This window comes from Sceloporus occidentalis, unplaced genomic scaffold (genome assembly GCF_023333645.1).
Source record: "Sceloporus occidentalis isolate IW3139 unplaced genomic scaffold, rSceOcc1.0.p SCAF_123, whole genome shotgun sequence".
NCBI lineage: Eukaryota > Metazoa > Chordata > Lepidosauria > Squamata > Phrynosomatidae > Sceloporus > Sceloporus occidentalis.
The window spans coordinates 2,759,301-2,783,044 of NW_028317103.1; the positions used below are offsets into that span (position 1 = coordinate 2,759,301).

The 23,744-nt window shown below is 40.2% G+C and overlaps 1 protein-coding gene across 1 annotated transcript in view; it reads left to right on the forward strand.

Moving 5' to 3' along the window:
• The first annotated feature begins 1,902 nt into the window (after positions 1 to 1,902).
• Positions 1,903 to 23,744, forward strand: part of LOC149282103 (plasminogen-like) — a 49,386-nt gene continuing 27,544 nt past the window's right edge. Inside the window, exons 1-9 of the mRNA XM_089498630.1 lie at positions 1,903 to 1,951; positions 6,700 to 6,835; positions 7,553 to 7,659; positions 8,726 to 8,840; positions 9,458 to 9,597; positions 10,913 to 11,033; positions 11,694 to 11,812; positions 15,492 to 15,654; positions 18,709 to 18,830. Coding sequence (XP_089354756.1) covers positions 1,903 to 1,951; positions 6,700 to 6,835; positions 7,553 to 7,659; positions 8,726 to 8,840; positions 9,458 to 9,597; positions 10,913 to 11,033; positions 11,694 to 11,812; positions 15,492 to 15,654; positions 18,709 to 18,830 — 1,072 coding nt within the window. The remainder of the gene's footprint in view (positions 1,952 to 6,699; positions 6,836 to 7,552; positions 7,660 to 8,725; positions 8,841 to 9,457; positions 9,598 to 10,912; positions 11,034 to 11,693; positions 11,813 to 15,491; positions 15,655 to 18,708; positions 18,831 to 23,744) is intronic.

Below are 23,744 nucleotides of genomic sequence, written 5' to 3' on the forward strand. Positions count from 1 at the left end.
TTTTATCGTGCAAAAGCCTACATGTTAAAGTTTACTTCAAACAGTTTGCATAACAAACACATGTTCTCATTGTAGTAAACTTTAAAACATGTTTATTTTATTTTCCAATTGAAGCAAACATTCTACTCTGATTACATTTTAACCTCTGTACTAACACATTGATCCAAACATCTCCTCAACCCTGATTTAAACTTTGATAACTGATCCACCTAACCAATAAGCTCTCTCTGTACTTCAAACAAATGATTGTCAACATGTGGCCAACACAAAGGTTTACGAGAAGATAATTCACATCCTCCTAATTGTTATGGCAAGCTAATTATTATTAATATTTGAAGATATATTAGTTCTGTTTAGTACCTACCTGCCCACAAACTCGTCCCCTTAATACCAATCTCCTACTTTATAGCCAAAATTAGGTTTTCTATTTTATCACCTATGGCTACATTTCAGCTTCAATACCTTAAGTAAATTGAAGAACTTAAAGTGAACTGCTTTGTGTAAAGGTTTAAGTTACTAAAAAGAGTTCCAAACCTACACTTTTTCTGTAAATCCTAAATGAATTGATATATAATACCATTTAAGGTATACTTAGATGGATAATATTTAGGAAAGTGGATCCTGGGAATTTACATTCATACCTCAGAATTCTCAGGGTTTGACCCTGAGTCTGAGTTTTTTCCCCAATCTCAGGATCTCAGCGTGAGAGGGCAGATTACCATAATAATGAGAACTAAGACTCATTATCATACCTGAGAAATTTCCGGGTGAAGCACCCGTTCAAGACCCGAAACCTCCGGGTTGTGGGGTCTTGACACGCCCCGCTCCCCGTCCATTAACCCTTGAATTAGGGGTGTTTCCAGCAGACCACCCACTAACATCAGTGGAACCACCCACCATGTCAGTGGGCAGGCTGGCCGCGTCCCGCAAGGGAATTCTCCGGGTAGCCGGAGGCCAAAAGTTCCCAGGTATGCTCATTATTTTTGCTATCAGTATGTTATGGTTGATATTCCTGCTTGTATGCTCAAGTCAGGGTACTGGTAGTATATAATGCCAAATCAGAGAACCTGTATAAGAGCCATTTATCAATTAACTGCACAAAATCTTTACCAAGGGTTTAATCTTTATTAATGGGTTAATATTTCAAGAGTCTAATTGTTAGCATATGTAGAAGGTTAAACAGGGAATTGGTCTTTCAGCAACAAATGCTGCTTAACACATAGCAATCTACAAGGCCTCGGTAAGGTAGTACAATCTGATTCTGGAGCCCGTGATAAAGTTTGATAGTTCAATGGTAATTATACAAGCTGGCATAAATTTTGTGACCAAAGCAACCTTTCAGCTAGTGAATTGGCCTTGGTGCACCTTACTCCCCATATGAAGCACTGTGGCGCTCCATTTTTACAATATGCCAAGAGTTTTAGTACTTAGTATATTGACAGTTGTGTGTCTGTTTTAAGTATTAAGCACAATCTTAGAATATTACATTAGAGTGAATAATGAAATCAAACCGGATAGTAACATACTGCTCCTGCATCTTTTCTTGCAACGTTGGGCAAACCAGTCCTAGATTGAGAGCTACTCTTACTACTTGTATACATGTATATCTTTAAATCAGAGTTTTGCATTTAAGCATTTTTGCAGTTGAATAGAGATTCAGAAACCATCCTCACAAAGATAAACCGTAAATAGGAGCTTGCAACATCTCCAATTCAAGGCTATGTTTGAACAATGTAAAATATAAGGTTCCACAGGTCACCTGTATAATAATTAACTGCAACTGGCAATTCTATTACTGACCAATCAGAAACAATGATCTACTTGTTTAACTGACTCTTCCTGACCATCTCCAGAAGTGCATTTAAGTTACAAGTTTTAGCTCATCTTCAAAATTCTTCTAAGATGGGCAGCAGCAAAATTGTGCTCTTTCTTCTTTGTCTGATATACACAGGTATTTTTATATTTTTACTTTGCAAGTGCTCAAAACAATTTGACACATTACATATTTCTCTATGCTTCTCTATTTTGCTTTATATTTATTCATTCCAGAGAAATGTAACGCTAATGATTATCCTGCATTTATTATATGTCTAATGAAATATGTGTATGCTTGATATGTATGCTGTTTATTTTCTTTGTTTTCTCGAGATTTTCGTCTTTTGTTCTGTTTGCCTTTTTTAAGATTTAATGAACTGATTCAGAAAAAAACATAAATCCTGGCTGTAATCAAACATATCTGTTCATCCACCACTTAATTTGTAGGTAGTCTCATTAAATCCAAGTGTACATAATAGCAGTAATATACAGTATATCTGCTCCAGTATACAATTGGAGTAATTTTACAACACAGTATGCACAATATCAATGCATAGATTCCTAACATTTCTAGATTATCTGTGTTTTAATCCCTTGCAAAGGTATACAGTACAAATTTAGCATACTATCCGACCTTTATGTATTGTTGGCTATTTAATACAATGTAAATTGTACTGTAAAAAACAAAACTTCAAAAGATTGAAATGGATTTTGTAAAAGTAAAAAACATTATTATAGGACTATCCCAGCAAGTTTCCCCAGCTGTGGCATAGATGGTCCAAGATAATGTGTAGTTACACACTCCAGCCACCATATGCACTTTAAGGTATATGTTTGTTGCATGGTGTCTTCTAATTTGTATGGTATCTACTTTGCAAAGGCATTGAGGATTCTGCAGAATTCCCTTATATACATTTGCCCCTTCCCCAGCACTCAAGCTTTTGTCCACGCATGGACAAAATCTGGAAGAGGTTGATGGCTACCTGCTTGCAAAATCTGTGGCCTTCACTTATGCAGCAACATGTTAATAAATAACGGTTGTAGACAACCATCCTCCCTTATCTATGTATGTTTGATTTATGGTTGCCTAATATTTCCTGATATTTCTCCAGTGCTTCTTTAGATAAAGGAGGGGGAGTTGTAATAGAAACGATACAATAATGGAGATATAAGTATGAAATATAAGTCAACTTTCATGTTGCTACCTGCCCGAACACCTCTCATTTTCCCCCATTCTCTTATCTTATTGTATATGTGTTAAAGTGAGTTGGATTCCCAGGTATGCCAATAATATGTAATTCTTATAGAAGGACACACTGCCATAATCCATCAATAACATTGTACAGCGGAATTTGATGGCGCTATATAAAACAATAAATAATAATAATAATAACTTGTTTAGCGTTAATAGCTTCATCATGGTTAGTTAACTAGTATGGAACCAATAGTCTATCTGTTCTTCCTTGGCCATCATTGCTGCCTTCCTTACACTTGGGTAGCCACTATGCTTTTCAGATTTCAAATTAAACAAACCACCAGATACAACAAGGAATTAGATCAATAATGACTAGTATTTATTTTTTGGAAAACACAGTTTTTATGGACAAAAGACCAAATGATCTTAGGTAAATAGACACAAATTAGTTTGGTTATCATTATTCCACTTCGAAGTGGCTAAAAGATTCAAACCTGGAAGCATGGGACTAATTGGGAAGGCACTTATTGTCCTAATGAAATGACATACAGGTTATCATGTATTGATCTATATATACATACACAGTAACTTATATATAAAAACATCAGTAACCTGATCAAAGCTGAGAAAATAAAACAGCAATAACCATGTATCAATAGGACAGTGTCCTGTTACAATTAAAGAGACAAAATATAAAAATCACAAGATTATGAATTCTAAACATTTTATATGGAAGAATGTAATGCTCCTAGGGGAAGAAAGTGAAAAATGTAAGTATAGGAACAGTGAAATAAAATGAAAGTTCCAAAGGAACAAAGCAATTATATATGATAACCAATCAGATAGACACCAGTGTTAATTGCAAAATACTATGGATCATGAGTTCAATGTAGGCTCATAAAGCCATGAGTCCCAGACTTTATAAAAAGATCTCTGGTAGTCATGCAATATGCAGACAACCAGGCCATCATGATCATATCCCTTATTTTGTTTTTAATCATCAACATTACTTTTTTCCCCCATAAGAAAATGTATTTTTGAGGCCTGGGAATAAAGAACAGATATTTAGACTTTATCAAAGCAACAATACTCAAATGAGGATAATGTAGTATTTGTGAGTTTAGTAGATTGTGGAGGGGCTACAAAACATTTTAGTTGCATGTATCTGAGAAAATCAAAAGGGCCCCACTTTTATATACCGACTTGTCGAAATAGAGTAGAGAATGCTAGGGTAGGTTGGGTTTTGAGAGGCTTGGAGGGGAGTAATTTGTGTTTCAAGTCCACCCATTCTGTCAGTAGCGTGCCACTGTTGTAGTAGGAATAATTGAGCGGCATTATATTATATCGATGTACAGGGCCGGCCGAAGACTTAACGCCGCCTGGGGCGAAGTTTAAAATGCCGCCCGACGCCGGGGGGGGGGCGGCGGCATTATCTACCCCCCCACCGGTACTTACCCTTAAACAGTCCTGCGGCGAGTCTCCCTGTGCTGCCACGGTGCCGGCTTGTAATGCTGAGCGCCGGAAATTCACGTCACTTCCGGCGCTCTGCATTACAAGCCGGCACCGAGACCGAACAGGGAAACTCGCCGCAGAGGAGAGAGAGAGGGGCGCCGAGCGGGTAAGCGAAAACCACTCGGTGCCTCTCTCTCTCTCCTCCGCTTCAAAAAAAAACCCGCTTGGGGCAAAGTGCCGCCCCTTCTGAAGTGCCGCCTGGGGCAATTGCCCCAGTCGGCTCCATTGTAGGGCCGGCCCTGTCATAGTAACATAGTAACATAGTAACATAGTTCATAAGGTTGAAAAAAGACCAAAGTCCATCAAGTTCAACCTATATACATATTGTGTCCCTACTGTGTTGATCCAGAGGAAGGCAAAAAACCCTTATGAAGCAGATGCCAATTGCCCCATACCAGGGGGAAAATTCCTTCCCGACTCCAAATATGGCAATCAGAATAAATCCCTGGATCAACGTTCTGTCCCTATTAATCTAATATCCATAACTTGTAATATTATTGCTTTCAAGAAACACGTCCAGGCTCCTTTTGAACTCTTTTATTGAGTTTACCATCACCACTTCCTCTGGCAGAGAGTTCCATAATCTCACCGCTCTTACTGTAAAGAACCCCCGTCTGTGCTGGTGTAGAAACCTTCTTTCCTCCAGCCGTAGAGGATGTCCCCTTGTTATAGATACAGTCCTGGGTATAAATAGGTCCTGGGAGTGATCTCTGTACTGTCCCCTTATATATTTATACATAGTTATTAAGTCCCCCCTAAGCCGTCTTTTTTCCAAACTAAATAACCCCAATTCTGATAATCTTTCTGGGTACTGTAGTCCTCCCATTCCCCTTATTACTCTGGTTGCCCGTCTTTGAACCCTCTCCAGCTCCACTATATCTTTCTTGTACACTGGTGCCCAGTACTGTACACAGTATTCCATGTGTGGTCTGACTAGTGACTTGTACAGGGGTAGAATTATTTCCTTGTCGTGGGCATCTATGCCCCTTTTGATGCACCCCATGATTTTATTTGCCTTAGCAGCAGCTGCCTGACACTGGTCGCTACAGGTAAATTTACTGTTAACTAAAACTCCTAAGTCCTTTTCCATGTCAGTCGTCCCCAGTGTTTTCCCATTTAATACATATTCCCAGCCTGGATTTTTCTTCCCCATGTGCATAACCTTACATTTATCTGTGTTGAACCTCATCTGCCACATCCCAGCCCAAGCCTCCAACCTATGCAGATCCATTTGTCAGTAGCGTGCCACTGTCGATGTAATATATTTCTTCTCACCCTGGGTTTCCAATCTGCCAATATCAAGAAGTCAATGCATAGTTGTAGGAAAGTGTTGACTGGTGGCAAGTATACCATGCATGGGCAGTGGCAAACAGGATATGTGTTCAGCCAAAAAACATTTCCTGCAAACTTAGGAACTTAGGCAGGTTAAGAGGCAAGATGTCTATTTTGGAATCTGCATTTACATGGGAAGAAAATGGCAATTTAAAGTTGACACTTGTCTATCATATGCATTGAAGAACATATGAAGGCTGAAGTATCCCTTTAAGTAGATACCAATGGATAGATAAGTCATAAACAGAAATTAAACAAGACTCCCACACATCATATGCCCATACACACAACATTGTAGCCAGTATTCTTCTGCAATCATGGAGACACACATGCAAAAATAAAACCAAACCAGCTTATATGACAACAAGCTATCAGAATATATCTACAAAGGTTGTCAGAACCTGAACATGAGTCCATAGGCAAATGAAAACTGGAGACAGAATCCAGATGCAAGAAAAAATAATCTTTATTAAATCATATTGCTCCATCTTCAGTACAACAGAAATGCTATAGCTTCAAACATTCAAATACAACCCCTGGCGCTTTTGGTCCAATTTTTGGACGGAATGCATCAGGTGTTGGTTTAGTCATGGCCCATACTTAATTAGTTAACATTTTATTTTGCATTGCAGAGGGAACCTAAACTAATTGTTTCACATACATTTTAAGTCAAGTGTCAAGTATACACTGAAGGCACAGAGACTGCATTAAAATATCACGGAAAGTCTTACAAAGTATTACAAACTCTTACACCTTTTTTGGCATTGTTATCTTCATTTGTTGGCGTATTTAAAATTGTGAGCCACCAGTATATTATAATAATATTTATTTTTTTATTGCTTTAGTTACAGGAGACTTATTAGAAGATTATGTGAAAACTGAAGGTGCTTGGATGCGTGGGCGGGAAAGATATTTTTATTCAACCGGAAGTGAGATAGAATGCGCTGAAAAATGTGAAAGTGAAATTAGATTCACTTGCAGGTAGGTTCTGATTAAACAGAAAATAATTTCAAATGATCAAAAATTATCTTTATCCATCAGAATTTTTTTAGTAATGTCTTATTTCTTATCATTTTCATGGATGATTAGCAAGACTAAATAGTGTTAATTTTTAAACTGTAGTGCTATCATACAGTATGTCATATATCATATACCTAGGTCCAAACTGGAAATAAAAATCCCTTGGAAAAAATGAAATAATATCCCTACGTTAATTTTATTTATTATAGTACAGGATCCCATCCCTCCAATGTATCTACTTTTGAGAAGATCTAGTTAGAGTCAGGCACATATCTCTTCCCAGTACCCCCACAGCATTGTGTGCGCAGGATTCTATGATGAACCCAATATACCAAATATGATGCATCTGCTACTGTTATTATGCTGGTTTTGTTACCTTTTCACAATATCATTACACTTTACTATTGTAATATGAGCCATACGTCTTTTCATTTGCATTTTCTGTCATCATACGTCACATCCTAGTGTTCTGTTCAAGTCCAAACAAAAAATCCAGCCAAGTCTGTCTGGAACCAACACTTTATCACCAAGTACATTCTGAAGTACATTTTTCTACAATTTAAAATAGTGTATTTTTTAATGGATAATTAACATTCTATTTGTACATTTACTTAATTTGTATACATGTGTGTTTTGCAATTCTACTGCAGTGGTTTAAATATACTTATATTTTCCCAGGTCATTTCTAATAAGTAAAAAAAGTCAACTTTGTGCCACTTTACCCGATAATCGCAAGTCTTCCACCATATTAAGAAGAAATGATGTAACATTCTATGAGAAAAGAAGTATGTATTCATTTTCTGTAGTAATATTTCTTAATATCTGCTTCCAAAAAGGGGGCTGCAAACTTACTTTAATGTTAATGGAAGTGACCACTTCTGCTTCTCCCAAAGAACTGCTAATATGGTACACATACAAAAAAAATGTCTGGTTTCTTGGACTAATGAATCCCATTTGACTAGCATATATTTATTTACTAAATAAAAAGAGCTACTACTATGTGTGTAAATTAATCTTAATATTAAATTAAGCATGCATATTATACGAGTGTATACTTTTATAATAAGTTAAAATTTAAGTTTTTAGCAGCATGCGCTAAGTAAACCAGGGACAATGTAGACATCAGCATGCCTGTACTCTCCTGTTTTTGCACATTTGATAGGGTAACCCATGGTGAAATGTTTAGCTTCTGTGCAAAGGTCTTATTGACTAAAGCTTTGACTTTTGCTAAAAATGTTTGTAACAAAGTACATTTAAAAATATCTTATTGAACAACTGGCATTTGGTACCACTTGTTCATAAAGTGACACAGAGAGTTGTGAATGCACACTAAACATTTTTAGCCCAACTGGGCTCTAGCAGTGTTTATATTTGTGTTTAAATGTTTGTGGTTTTCAGAAACAGTTTGATAAATATGTTATTGTACTTCTATTACCAATATGGACACTGATGTTTTTTTGGGGTGGGGGGGAACGGGTCTAACAAAAGGGGTAATTGCCTCCTGGGCTGCTCTGATTTGAAGGATTTGGCAACACTGGCTAAGGTCTTCTCCACACAATGCCACCAGAGTTTATAAAACTATAGAAAAGATTTAGACACTGACTAAATTCTTCATATGCACCTTTTATGTGCTTTCTATGAAATCCCTTTTGGTGAATGTTTGTGGGGTAGGGCTGGATAGTGCACATTTAGCCTAAAGCCTGACAAATTATGTTTGTGTCATTGTATTAGAGAGACACTTGGCTTGATGTTCCCCATGGGATGAGTAGTGGTAGGCCTCCATTACTTGGATGTATTAGAGGACAACATTTCTATATATTAAATGAAGAGATTTCTTTACTTTTTATGCAGTCTATCTTGAAGATTGTAAACGAGGAACTGGTAAGGATTACAGGGGGACAGAATCCACAACTCATTCAGGAAAGACATGCCAGGATTGGAACTCTGCTGAACCACATATACCAAAGTAGGAACCTCAAATAACATTTTAAAAATGGTTAACAAATCTAAAAAATATAATAAATGGAAATAAAGACATATCAATTCCAATGACCACCAGTTTATGAAAACAGTCTTTTCCTCAATACTACATTGTACAGTTTTATAGCATAAATAAATTAATGTACTTATAGATGAAATGAAACAATACATTTGTATAATCCTTCCCCCACCTAATATAAAAGTTACATGAGCAAATATATTTTTCTGCATGATTATTCCTCCCTTTTATCTGTGTTCCGACCTCCGAACGTATGTGTGGAAAGTGCTCCCACTGATTTTAATGGGCGGATTTCCTGCTGTTAATTGGCTGCTTCAGGCAACCAATCAGTGGCAATAATAGTCAGACCATGGGGGATATAAGCTTCTGCAACTGCAGGGCTGCATATTCTGTGTCAGGTAAGTACTTTTTTTTCTGTTTAAAATATCCTATTAAAGTACTAGCAGAGTGCATTCTTCTATAGTGGGGTCTACTATTGAACTGTTCCACCAGTAACCTGTCGTTTAAAAAGTTACTTTGAAAGTAGATTGTTAGCATTTGTTGTAAACTATGTTGCATCATTTTTTTATAATTTTCATTTTTAGCATCACACCTGCAAAGTTCCCAAATGCTGGTCTAGAGGCCAATTATTGTCGTAATCCAGATGATGATGCTAATGGACCATGGTGTTATACTACGGATCCCAAAGTTAGATTTGAATATTGCAGCATTCCTCAATGTGAAGGTCAGTGAAGGTTCAGGTAGTGTTTAGCTGTACATCTTTCAGTGCCCTGTTACATTTGTATCACATATGTTAAAGCAAGTTTAACTGTACATGCAAGCAGCATATTCTGGCCTAGGGTGAGTTGGCCTAGGGTGAGTTGGCCTGGGCCTAAGGTGGTAGTGGCCCTGCTGAAAAACCGGGGCCAGATCACCCTCTTGGGAACATAGCCCCCGGTGTGCTGCTGCTCAAAAGGCCAGTTACAGGGGAGATGTCCGTTTTCCCCTACCGGTCCATTTACACTATGCTGTGCCGGCACTGCCTCCATAGACTGCATGCCTTTAAAACATGGAGTGCTGGGACGCAAAGTACAAAGAGCTAATACTGTGCTGTGCGAAGACGTCTGTTAAGGAGGGAAGTGTCACAGCTAGAAGACCAGCAGTGCAGGAACTTGATTGTGACCACCAGGGAAATATGGCAGACAGGAACACAAGGCTGGCGTCAGTACATGAAGCCGAGGTCAGGGATAGGCAAGGACAGAATACCTATATAACTAGCTCCCCTCTGCAATTCAGTTGTAGACTGTACATTAGATTCCCATACAACAAAGAGAGTCAAATTAAAATTGCATATCTGTCTTTAGGAAATTATATCACATGTGCCCCACCCCCCATATGTCACCTGTATGTCACCTACATGGACAAAAACAACCTCACACCTCTGGGACAGTTAATGCCATCAGATATTTAAAATAAATTATAACCAAAAAAGATTAAGTTAAGTTATAATTTATCATATTTGCTTGAATATAGGCCGCACCCAAATATAGGCCGCACCCTTAAAGTTTGGTGCTATTTTAAAGAAAAAAATATTTGGGTGCGGCCTATAGCTGAAGCTGAAGTGCTGGCAGCGGAGGTTGTCTACGTGCATCACCGCAGCTGGTGAACCTCTGCGCGATACGTGTAGGCAACCTCCGCTGCCGGCACTTCTATGGTGGATCACCATAGGAGGAAGTTCCGGCAGCGAAGGTCATCGCGCAGACGTCCATGGCTGCCGGAGAGAAGGATCCAGGTCCCCTGCAGCTCTGCAGGGGATTTGGATCCTAACCCTGCTGCTACAGTTTAAAGACCTAAAGTGAGGGGGGAAAAGTGCGGCCTATATTCGGGCCAATATGGTATTTTAAAAATATATTTTGATAGTAGTGTATCAAAAAACATGCCTACTGTTGGTTTTTGCTATGGGAAAAACAATATATTTAAGAAAGCATTCTTCCAATATTGAATATCTTGTAACTAAGTATTAGAATGATATGTTTATTTTGAAATCATTAACTTTCCAGAGGAGTGCATCCATTGCAGTGGAGAAAACTACAGAGGCACGATATCAAAGACTGAATCTGGTATTGACTGTCAACACTGGGACCAGCAAACCCCTCATACTCATGGTTATACTCCTTCAAAGTAAGCTAAACATGGCACTGCTTTACATATTGCTTATTGGTTAAATAGACAATATTACACTACTGCACAAAAGGCATTTAACAAACCGTGCCAATATGTATTAACTAAATGTATAAAATAATAGTGACCTTTAGAGCCAGTTAGGAAAGTTAGAAGATGAGGCTCAGGATGCTGCTTCATTCCTTCAATGCCTTTTTGGTGTAGAACCAAACATGGTTGTGAACATGTTTTGCTAATACCATGGTAGTGAAGCAGGGTATTAAGGCAACATTTGTGAAAGCATATTTATAATAACTTGTCTATTGATGAATATTCTGAAACCCAATGATCTTTTTCAGATAATGAAGTAAGAAAATGAACATAGCCATATCAACCCAAGAGAAAATATAGAGTCTATAGACAAAGTTGATAACTGCTTTTGTTGATAACTGGCCAACAAAGACCACAGTGTAAATTTAATAAGGTTTTGATACCTCAGAGATCTCACTTCCAGATCTAAGGTTCTGATGTTTTTTCCATATTGGCCCAATAAAAGGTATCCGAGATCAGAGTCAATGTTACATTACATTTACAAATACACAACTTATTACACAATGACAAAGGTAGTTCCCTAGCTGTTGTTTACGGCATTTATGACTAATGCACTTGTTTTTTGTTCAGCATGCCAGAAAAGAATCTTATCAAGAATTATTGTCGTAATCCAGATGGAGAACCCCGGCCTTGGTGCTTGACTACAAACCCCAGCAAGCGGTGGGAATTTTGTAATATTCCACGCTGTAGTAAGTTTTAAAGCTAGTCATTGTATCACTTTCTGTTATTTATCACTAAATCATGGTGGTTAGTATTTGCATCGTTGCTCTCCAATTTTTTTTTCCACGAAATAGCCTATATTAAAATGAAATTAAAAAATAAAAGTTTCAAAAAGTTTCTAACATATGATACCATTCATTAAGCTGTTCTGACGTATTCATGGATTAAGTGCTGATTCTGGTTCTTGTTTAATATATAAAGAAGGAAAATAATTTAGGTTAACATGTTTTAAACCCTTCCAGTAACCCATAATTGCTAATGGTTATGTCTTAGAAAGACCCAAGTACTCTCAAATTTCTGTTTATTAGGACATATATTAGTATATTTTGATGATTAATATCACATTGTCAAAAAACAAACATGTAACCAAAAATTACATTAAGTGATATATATAAATGAAATGTGGCAACTGATATCCCTGTATATCCCACAAAAAGGTTTAATGTGCTGTCTACCTTTTGTTCTGGCTAAAGTAAGCCTAAGCACTACAATTAACCACACAGACTATAGCTAATTGAGCTCAGTATGCCTAATGGTGGCCACTGAACATTATTGTTGCTGAGAGGTATCTCTTTGAGGTTTGTAACTGCAATGTGTGATGGGAATCAGTACTACTGCAGCCCCTTATGATATTTTCCATCTTACCAAGAACATACTAAAACAAAGTTAAGGTGGATAATGGGAAAAAAACTATTTGTGAAGGGGGAAACAAAGGCCTTTTTATCTACACATCAAAGGGAAATGATAAAACAAACACATGATTTATGCATTAAGAATAACTAACCAATAAAACCAAATAAATAAAAATAACCAAAGAACAGTAAGGATGTATTCCCCTATGCTATGGGGAAAGTGACCAAAGTGTTATTCTGTAAGAATTGGCACAGGCATCCCTGAAGCTGATTCCATGGATGCAATTTTCCCAAATCTCCCACTCCCACCTCCCCATTCTATTATACAAGAATCTTTTTGTACATTTTATTTGTAAGCATTTTATTTGTGATACTGATAAATATTGTGTGCTATCTGAAATCAGCCAGCATATACTGCAACTCCTAAGGAAACCTAAATGCACATTTCCTGTTGGAGCATTAAAAAGAAGTCTTTGGGAAGAAATTCAATAAAATCACAGATCCCTACAAAAGCCTGTATGAATCAGGATTAAGTAGTCCCCTTTAAAGGTACTGTTCCAAACAGACAATAATCGAAGCCAACAACCTATCAGCAGTGGCGTCGCAAGGGGGGGCAATTGCCCCCCCTAGGTTAATCCTTGCCCCCCTGTTGCCCCCCTGTCGAATTTGGAATAAAGTCGCAATGCGACTTTAAATCCCGTCTTTTTTTTTTTTTCTTTGATGCGGAGGAGAGAGAGGGTGCGGTCCGCGTAAGATCGGCAGCCAGGGCAACCAATCTTACGCGGGCCGCACCTCGAGCCCTGCTACTTACCTGTGGGAGGGTCTTCTGTACTGCATAGAGGAAGCGGAACCTAGCAGAGTTCACGTCACATCACATGACTCTGCTCCAGTCCTGCTTCCTCTGTGCAGTACCAGAGAACGCAGAGGGAGGCCGCGCCCTCTGCTGAAGTCTGTAAGCGGCATCGAGGAGCTGCAGTGCAGGTAAGGGGGTGGGGAGGGTGTTTGAATGAGTATGCGTGATTGAGGGAATTAATCTGTGAATGAATGAGTATATGAATGAATGAGTGTGTGTGATAGCATGGCTGTGTAAGTGCTGGAACCTAGGCATGATGGGACTGTGATTGTTGTTAGCAATCACACTCCTATCATGCCAAGTCAACCAGTACATGCTGAAACCTAGCTAGCTGCCCCCCTTGTGTATTGGCTGACTTGGCATGATAGGAATGTGATTGCTAATAGCAATCACAGTCCCATCATCCCTAGGTTCCAGCATTTACTGGTTGGATGTGTAAGTGCTGGAACCTAGGCATGATGGGACTTTGATTGCTGTTAGCAATCACACTCCTATCATGCCAAGTCAGCCAGTACATGCTGAAACCTAGCTAGCTGCCCCCCTTGTGTATTGATGCTGCCAGCAGTATGGGGTCTACACATACCTTACAGCCACCCTGTACCAGCATGTACTGGCTGACCTGGCATGATAAGAGTGTGATTGCTGTGTGGGCAGTGTGGACGCCAGGGCTGGCTTTGAGGTGTGCAACCTGTGATCTATGCCTGTAATTTAAGGGGGTTTTAAATATACCTTTTAATGACGTGTTTTTCTGTGAATTCCAATTGATCTATACCTGCAAAGCTGGGTTTTTGCGTTATTCTGTAGATCCATATCCATATATTTCCATACATTATTTATGTATACCTGCAAATACAGTGTTTGTATGTCTTATTCAGTTGATTATTACCTGCAATGCTGTTTCCATGTATTTATTTGATCTATACCTGCAATGCTACGTTTCATATACTATTGTATACCTGCAAATACAGGATTTGTATGTCTGATTCTGTTTATTTGATATATACCTTCAGTGCTGAGATCACAAGTCAATTTCAGTTGATCTATACATGCAAAGCTTGGTTTGTGTGTTAATGTGTTGATCTATACCTGCTATCGGCAACTGGGGCTAATATTAATATATATGGGCAGCAGGCATCAATACACAAGGGGCAAAAACACTAAGGGGGATATAAACAACAATGCAGTGTGAAAAATCCATCCTGATGTAGACGTCTGTGACGTAGATTGTGTCCTGCTGTTTGTGTGTTTTTGGTTATCAGTGTAGCAGAGCCTGTCCTCGGGTGTGTGTGTATAGGTGTTGGTGTGGCAGAGCCTGTCCTGGTGTGTGTTTGGGTGTTGGCGTGGCAGAGCCTGTCCTGGTGTGTGTGTTCAGTTGTCAGTGTGGCAGAGCCTGTCCTAGGGTGTGTGTTTGGGTGTCAGAGCCTGTCCTGGTGTGTGTGTGTTTGGTTGTCGGTGTGGCAGAGCCTGTCCTGGTGTGTGTGTCTGGGTGTTGGTGTGACAGAGCCTGTGTTGGTGTGTGTGTTTGGTCATCTGTTTCCTCGCACTTAACTTACAGTAGGAATTATTTAATTTATATTTATCCAGAGATAAAATGCCCTCCTGAAGTTGTAGTGACTTCAGGGGACAAAACGTTCAAGGCCCTGAAATCATTTAGTGGAAAAGTTATTTATTGTGTTATAATATTTATTTCAAGGATTAGTCGCACTCAATTGTGGCTTCAGGCTTCCCATGTTGAATGATCAAGTATTATTTTAGCCCAATAACAAAAGTATAATTCCATAGCACGTTACTTTTGGAAATTATGAATGCCCCCCCAGTTTGACTGTGGTATCTTGTGTGCCCCCCCTATATATTGTTTCTAGAGTCGCCACTGCCTATCAGTGTCTGATTTTGTGTCCCAGGCAAAAATATGAATACCGGTAATACATTTTTTTACTTGATTGAAGAATTATTTCAGGGAATAGTTTTGAGTGTTAAACAGTATGAATGATTTTGCTAATACTACATGTAGTTACAAAACAACATTTAGCAAGGTATGTGGGACAACGCTTTGAATCTAATGACTGTTTTGAAAGGCTATTTAAACTCTTTTTTTAAGCAATTTGCTGAAATTGTTACTAATGTCTATTCCATTTCTTCCTCTCACCTTGCTACTTCTGACAGCTACCAAGCCACCTCCATCCACTCCTGGAGAACAGTGCTTGTCTGGAAAGGGTGAATCCTATACTGGAACTATTGCTGTAACCGTGTCAGGAAAAACCTGTCAGTCTTGGAGTTCTCATGAGCCCCATAAACACTCCAGAACACCAGAAAACTATCCATGCAAGTAAGTCCATTATGCTAACTTGACTCAAAAGTTATTTTCAGTTCGTCTTGGAATACATCATGAATTAATGCAATTTATCTATTTGTTATACATATTGCATTTAATATTTCTGTCCTTGCATGATAACAAAAATTATTTTTTTCAATGTCTTGTTGAACAAAATAAAATTACTTCCAGTTACTGGACTTTCCATCTCCAGACACATTTATAAATGGATTTATTTATAATTTATAAAATATTTTAGTCCTTACTTTCAATTAACATTTTCTAAATAGCTATTGTTACTTGTGTAATTATTTTGCCCCTCTGCTATGCTCATTTTTCTAGATGTAAAGGCTCTAATCTTAACCTCTTTCATAACCTAAGGACTAGCGATTTGTTTTGTCATTTTTACCATATGTTTTTGAAACCATGATTCCTTTTTTCCATATTTGATGAACCTTTGCAAATCATACAACGAATCACAGTAATACATAAAGCATAGTAATTATTAGTGATAATAGTTTTTTTTAAAAAAAACTATACTAAACCAAATAATAAATAAAAATGTGTTACTAAAATAGTTTTTTTTTTAAATTGCTTAAAATACTATTGGTGCCACAGTTCAACAGTGACTTGTTCAGCAACATCTCCTGATTACAGTTATACCCCACATACATATATTTTTATGTTTGTTATGTATCCATCTTTTACATATTTCCTTATATTACATATTTCTGAATTCCATCGGTTTAGGGGGTTTGGGGGTAGTGCTAATTTTTTTACTTAGGGCTAAGGAGCAGTTTTTTGAAACAATATTATTTATTTACTTATTTTATTATTTTCTCTTTTTCTTTGCACTGTTCACAGTGCAGTATATCTCTCATACTTTATTGATGGTGGTAATGTCATAGTGACATAACAGGTCTCCCAATACATTTTTTTAAAATTTATTTTAATTACATTCAATATTTTCCTTGTTTTTTATTTATTTGTTGTTGGTTTTTTTATTTTGGAAGAGGGAAAAACTCTGTTGCTGCATCTCCTTCTCCTGATCTGTCTGTGTTATAAGCAAACAGGGCTCCGTAGCTCTGCATTGCTGATCGTAATACGTACCTTCAGCCAGCAGGAGGACCAATTGGAGATTCCAACAGGTTCTAGAAAGAACCTGCTGAGATTCTCCTGTCCTCAAGCTAACTTCTGGTAAGTGTCAACACAATTGGTCGGCAGAAAGCCAGCAAATCTGGCGGCATGATCTCCCATGTAGTGGAAGGGAGAAGTCCCAGCCACTGCAACAAAGTCAGGATGTACCGGTACATCCTAATGGACAAGGACATACCGGGGTTAATCATACTGAGAGGTTAATCAGTCCTTGGTTTTGTACTAGATTCAGGATAGCTTTATGCCTATTCCATGGATGTTTACATTCCCTTACTGTGTTAGCCTATACCACATCTGCTGGGAGGCTGTTCTATAATACAGCTTAAAATACAAAACAATGAAAAAAAACAGCACAAAACATGCCAGAAAGGGTAGGACTCATTGAATTTCAGTTTCTGTTTAAAGCAGTTATCCCATATTTTGAATATATTACCAGATATATTGTTAAAATAATATAAAAACGAAAACAGCAGCAGCGAATGCAGAATATACAATCTTCAATCGCCACCAGCACTGTCAATCCGCAATTATAATCCAATATGTACGCTTTCTCAGGTGTCCTTATATTCCTGTATTGTAACCAGAAGTAGCTTCAATATCTGGAATATTTGGGTGACGTCACCTTATTAATATCTCAAACTTGCAAGATCATCTCTGTATTATCACCTCCACCAACTCCAACTTGTAAGATCATTACCTCCACTATCCCCAAATACGCAAAAAAACAAAAACATGGAGCGGAAACCATAAGATGTATCACCAGACAATGTAAAACATTAAAACGCGTATATACAGTATCTTCATTAAAACTCCCTGTGGAATGCAACTTATTCCGAAATAACATATATGAAAAATATAACAGTATATAAAAATCCTACAAAAAAATGTTCAACCCCTCAGATGCCAGAGTTTTTAACTCTGTGTGTTAAAAGCTATTTCTTAATGTTGTTACAATGTTCCCCAATTCGTATCTTTAATTTTCTTTGAAAGAAGGTGTAATAATTAAGAAGTTCCGGTCAACTGGAAGTGTTGTGAATCAACCTCGAACAGGACGTATGTCTATATTGTCTCAATGCACTGTGAAGAGGATGTTTAAGTGGCAAATAAATCTCCAAGGATCATAGCTGGAGAATTGCAGAAGTCTCCAAAATTGCAATCCGACATCATCAACATCACCCAAGTTGTTTGGAAGGGTTCAGCAAGAAAGCCTCTACTCATATCCAAAAACAAACTCAACCATGTTAAGTTTGCTAAAACACTATTGGGACTTCAAATGGGATCAGGTTCTATGGTCAGATGAAACCAAAATAGAGCTTTTTGGCAAAAAACACCAGATGTGGGTTTGCCAAGCTGGTAGCCATATGATAGAGTACCTCATGCCTACGGTTAAATATGTTGGTGGCTCGTTATTGCTTATGAGCTGTTTTTCTGCCAGAGGACCTGGACATTTTGTTAGGATACATGGCATCATGGACTCTATCAAATATCAACAGATAAAAAAACGAACACCTGACTGCAGCTGCCATACTCTTGACCATTGCCCTAAAGACAGACACACAAAACCAGAAACTGAATTATGTCTGCTAAGTGGACATACTAAAAGGCATGTGCATGCATACTAAGAATAGTTAAATGGTTTTAAGATTAACAATAAAGACTATCTTGCTATGTTCTTGGTTGTTGATTAAACACAGGCTGCTAAATACTAGCTACATCCCCCCATAAGTATACAAAATAAAAAATACATAAATCACTCCCACACTAAATAAAACAGTTTAGTCATGCACATATACTTGTTAATTAAACGTCAATACAATTACCGAAACAATCTTGTTATCACTGAGAAAAACAGATAAACAAACTATTATTTATTTGTCTAATTGTATCCTAAACGTATCATACACTCTATTCTAGAAATCTACAAAGCAACTACTGTAGGAACCCAGATGGGGAGTCTATGCCATGGTGTTATACTACAGACAGCAAAGTGCGATGGGAATATTGTGATATACCCAGCTGTAATGAACCAACGTCTGGTAAATATATATACATTTTTATGTAACTTAATGTAAAGCTCTAGAAGAATAGGTTCAATGTTATGGATGTAAACAGTAGCCATTTGAGGCCCCAGGAGTAAGCATTGTTTGAAATGTATTTATTATAGGTTGTACTTATTACTTGCTGTACACCTAGAAACATAGTGAAAGGACAGGTTTTGATGGCAAGTGAGAGACATTCGATCCTTTAGACTACTCATTTTTCCTACCTACTGTAATCACGCTTGGTCCTTGTCCTTGTCCTATGTCCATACTAGACTTGGGCACCAGGGGGGCTCTTCGTGTTCGTCTTCGTGGTCGTCTTCGGGGGGAAAAAAATCTTCGTATTCCGCGAATATTCGCCCGTTCCTGTCTTCTCTTCCGTCGAATATTCGTGGACATTCTTCGTGCTCGTTTCATCTTCGTTCTCCTCCCGGTTGCCTAGCAGGGGTTAATACGGGGTTAAGAACACATCGGAGCAGCAGCAGCTGCCGTGAAGGTACGTGTGTGCAACTCTATTGGTCGTTTCGGCAGGGGGCTGGTCTGGCATCAACGAATGAATTGCAGAACTGCAGAATGCACATTATTCGTTGATGGCAGGCGAGCCCCCTGCCGAAACGACCAATAGAGTTGCACACACGTACCGAGATGTACTGTACACAATACACATTGCCCGAAACTGAGGGCCACGTTCCTCCGAGCAGTTGTCTTGTCTGAGACCTAGACAAATGCTCCAAGGAACTTGGCCTCCGTTTATCATACACAGTCACACATCCATAGATGTTTAATAAAAATAAAAGAATAGGGATTATTTTACATTTTTAAATCGATTTTGGACCACTTTTAATACATGCCTAACATTTGCTACCTATTTATAATGGCATATTTTGCAACAACCCAACTTTTACTGGACAGGACTGGAAAAAAGCACTGTCCACGAAAATGTTGGGTGTGTTGGCAGGTATGCGAATGGAAAAATGTTGGACAAGAACTAAAAAATAGCTTAGGGTTAATGTACGGTTATGTTTGAGATTATTAGCAGTGCACTGTTTTGGTTAAAGATGTATTATGTCTAAATAATAATTTAATTTTAATTTTAATGGGTTTATTTAATTTTATTTTAAAGTTATATTTATTTATTTATTGTTGTAGTGCTACCCTACCCAGCTATACCTATGTGCACTAGCATACCTAGTTTAGCTAAATTTGATGGGACAGGAAAAAAGCAGGACTGTCCCTGAAAAAGTTGGGTCTGTTGGCAGGTATGTGGATGGAAAAATTTTATAGGGTGAAGTGTCAGTTATAGCGTTAATGTAATGCTATTAGTGAGTGTAGAAGTGAAGGCCAGGGCAAATAACAGTAGGAAAGGTCCTTGTGATTTGTACATTGTACGTGTGTGTGTTATGTGTGTTATGTCCCTGTGTTATTGTGTTGTGTGTGTGTTATGTTTGGTTGATTGTGTATCAGACGGAAAAAAATGAAATGGAAATGGAAAAGACGAATGAGTGGGCAATTGGTGACCCGCTCACCTGTTTCACCCCAGAGCAAAGCACCCAAACACTGTCAGTCTTAGACGTTTGGCAGCAGACTTCCAGAACTCAGACACTAGGCCCTAGCGTAAGGTGGCCACTCCGGCGGAGGTAGCAGGTGTTGCCACACCGCAAACAGAGGCAGCCAGGGGGGGGAGAAACTACCCTTACCATTAGGGATATTTTGGGCATGACTCTAGCCAGGAAGCGAACTGGCAGAGAAGAGATGCTGGCACCACAACCAGCATTGAAAAATGGGAAAGGCGAATAAGTGGGCAATTGGAGACCCACTCACCTGTTTCACCCCAGGGCAAAGTACCCAAACACTGTCAGTCTTAGACGTTTGGCAGCAGACTTCCAGAGCTCAGACACTAGGCCCTAGCGTAAGCTGGCCACTCCGGCGGAGGTAGCAGGCGTTGCCACACCGCAAACAGAGGCAGCCAGGGGGGAGAAACTACCCTTACCATTAGGGACATTTTGGGCATGACTCTAGCCAGGAAGCGAACTGGCAAAGAAGAGATGCTGGCACCACCACCACCAACAGCAGCACTGAAAAATGGAAAAGGCGAATGAGTGGGCAATTGGCGACCCACTCACCTGTTTCAACCCAGGGCAAAGCACCCAAACACTGTCAGTCTTAGACGTTTGGCAGCAGACTTCCAGAGCTCAAACACAAGGCCCTAGCGTAAGCTGGCTACACTGGCGGAGGTAGCAGGCGTTGCCACACCGCAAACAGACGCAGCCAGGGGGAGAAACTACCCTTACCATTAGGGACATTTGAGGCATGACACTAGCCAGGAAGCGAACTGGTAGAGAAGAGACGCTGGCACCACCACCAGCAGCAGCATTTGGAAAGGTGAATGAGTGGGCAATTGGCGACCCGCTCACCTGTTTCAACCCAGGGCAAAGCACCCAAACACTGTCAGTCTTAGACGTTTGGCAGCAGACTTCCAGAGCTCAAACACAAGGCCCTAGCGTAAGCTGGCTACACTGGCGGAGGTAGCAGGCGTTGCCACACCACAAACAGACGCAGCCAGGGGGAGAAACTACCCTTACCATTAGGGACATTTGAGGCATGACACTAGCCAGGAAGCGAACTGGCAGAGAAGAGACGCTGGCACCACCACCAGCAGCAGCACTGAAAAATGGAAAAGGCGAATGAGTGGGCAATTGGCGACCCACTCACCTGTTTCAACCCAGGGCAAAGCACCCAAACACTGTCAGTCTTAGACGTTTGGCAGCAGACTTCCAGAGCTCAAACACAAGGCCCTAGCGTAAGCTGGCTACACTGGCGGAGGTAGCAGGCGTTGCCACACCGCAAACAGACGCAGCCAGGGGGAGAAACTACCCTTACCATTAGGGACATTTGAGGCATGACACTAGCCAGGAAGCGAACTGGTAGAGAAGAGACGCTGGCACCACCACCAGCAGCAGCATTTGGAAAGGTGAATGAGTGGGCAATTGGCGACCCGCTCACCTGTTTCAACCCAGGGCAAAGCACCCAAACACTGTCAGTCTTAGACGTTTGGCAGCAGACTTCCAGAGCTCAAACACAAGGCCCTAGCGTAAGCTGGCTACACTGGCGGAGGTAGCAGGCGTTGCCACACCACAAACAGACGCAGCCAGGGGGAGAAACTACCCTTACCATTAGGGACATTTGAGGCATGACACTAGCCAGGAAGCGAACTGGCAGAGAAGAGACGCTGGCACCACCACCAGCAGCAGCATTTGGAAAGGCGAATGAGTGGGCAATTGGCGACCCGCTCACCTGTTTCACCCCAGAGCAAAGCATCCAAAGACTGTCAGTCCTAGGCGTTTGGGAGCGGACTTCCAGAGCTCAGACACTAGGTCCTAGCGTAAATTGGCTACACCAGCGAAGGTAGCAGGTGTTGCCACACCGCAGCATGTGCAACCAGGGGGAGAAACTACCCTAACCATTAGGGACATTTGAGGCATGATTTCAGCCAGGAAGCGAACTGGCAAAAGATGCTGGCACCACCACCAGCAGCAGCGTTGGAAACAGAAAAAAGGTGAATGAGTGGGCAATTGACGACCCGCTCACCGTTTTCACCCCAGGGCAAAGCATCCAAAGACTGTCAGTCCTAGATGTTTGGGAGCGGACTTTCAGAGCTCAGACACAAGGCCCTAGAGTAAATTGGCTACACCAGGGGAGGTAGCAGGTGTTGCCACACCGCAGCAAGTGCAACCAGGGGGAGAAACTACCCTTTCCATTAGGGAAAATTATCTTTCCAAGCTAAGAGCTGGGTAACCCAACTTGGGCAGATTGAATTTAAGAAAGGCAATCTGCTCCATCAGATGAGGTGCCATGCGTGAGTGCTGTGGACTCAGTATGTTTCGAGTCATAGAAAACACGCGCTCACTTTGGACAGTGGTTGGCGGACATGATAGTAGCTGCTGCGCAACCCATGAGAGTGCAGGCCATACACTCTTCTTTTCATCCCAGTAGCTAAGAGGATCAACATTAGGCACAGAAGGTAAAGTTTGACCATTTCAGCAGCACTACTCTCCTTTCTTCTGCTAGCTCTGTCAGATGGTCCAACTATACTCCCAAGTGCCTCTTCCCAAAACGCAGCTGCTCCACTCAGCTGTATTGTGCTGCTTGTGGCACTGCTGCTGATGCAGCTGCTAGGAGTAGCAGACCACATCATCTCTTCCTCCTCCTGCACCTCTCCCTCCTCGGAAAGCATTCCCATTTTACGCTGCCAGTCACGCACCTTGTTAACCAATTGCTCCCGGTAGCTACTGAGAACATTGAATTTCATTGCTAGCTTTCCCTTAATCCTTGGATCGCAAAGGCACGCTAGCATCATTTCGGGACTTTCTTCCATACTTCTGCATGGAGAAGGAATGATCGGTAGCCTGCTGCAGCAGCTTCCTTAGACACACTGGGCTGCCACCAGTGTGCTGTCAAAGAAAGAAAGGCATGCTGGCCACTAGGTGCACTCCACAAATCTGTTGTGAAATGAACACACTGACCAGCAGCCTTGGAAAGCTCCGCTTTCACTGCTGAAACACAGGACCGATACAATGAGGGGACAATGTTCCTACTAGACTTGCGCATTCGTCTTCGGGCGAACATGAAAACGAGCACGAAGAGGCCGTTTTTTTTGTTCGTTCCGAAGACACGCCAAAGAGAATACAGTGCCGGCAAAACGTAGGAGAAGACGAAGACTCACAACCACGAAGAATCGAAGATTCTTCGTGATCGTCTTCGTTTTTGCCGCGCAGCCGCCAAAGTTTCAAACAGGAGTGAGCTGATCCTCGTCTGTCCAATCAGCTCACTCTTGTGACGTCACGCTAAGGGTCTCGTCCAATGCCTGTGCTGCTGTTTTTTGAATTCTGAAGGCGCCTTTATAAGACCAGA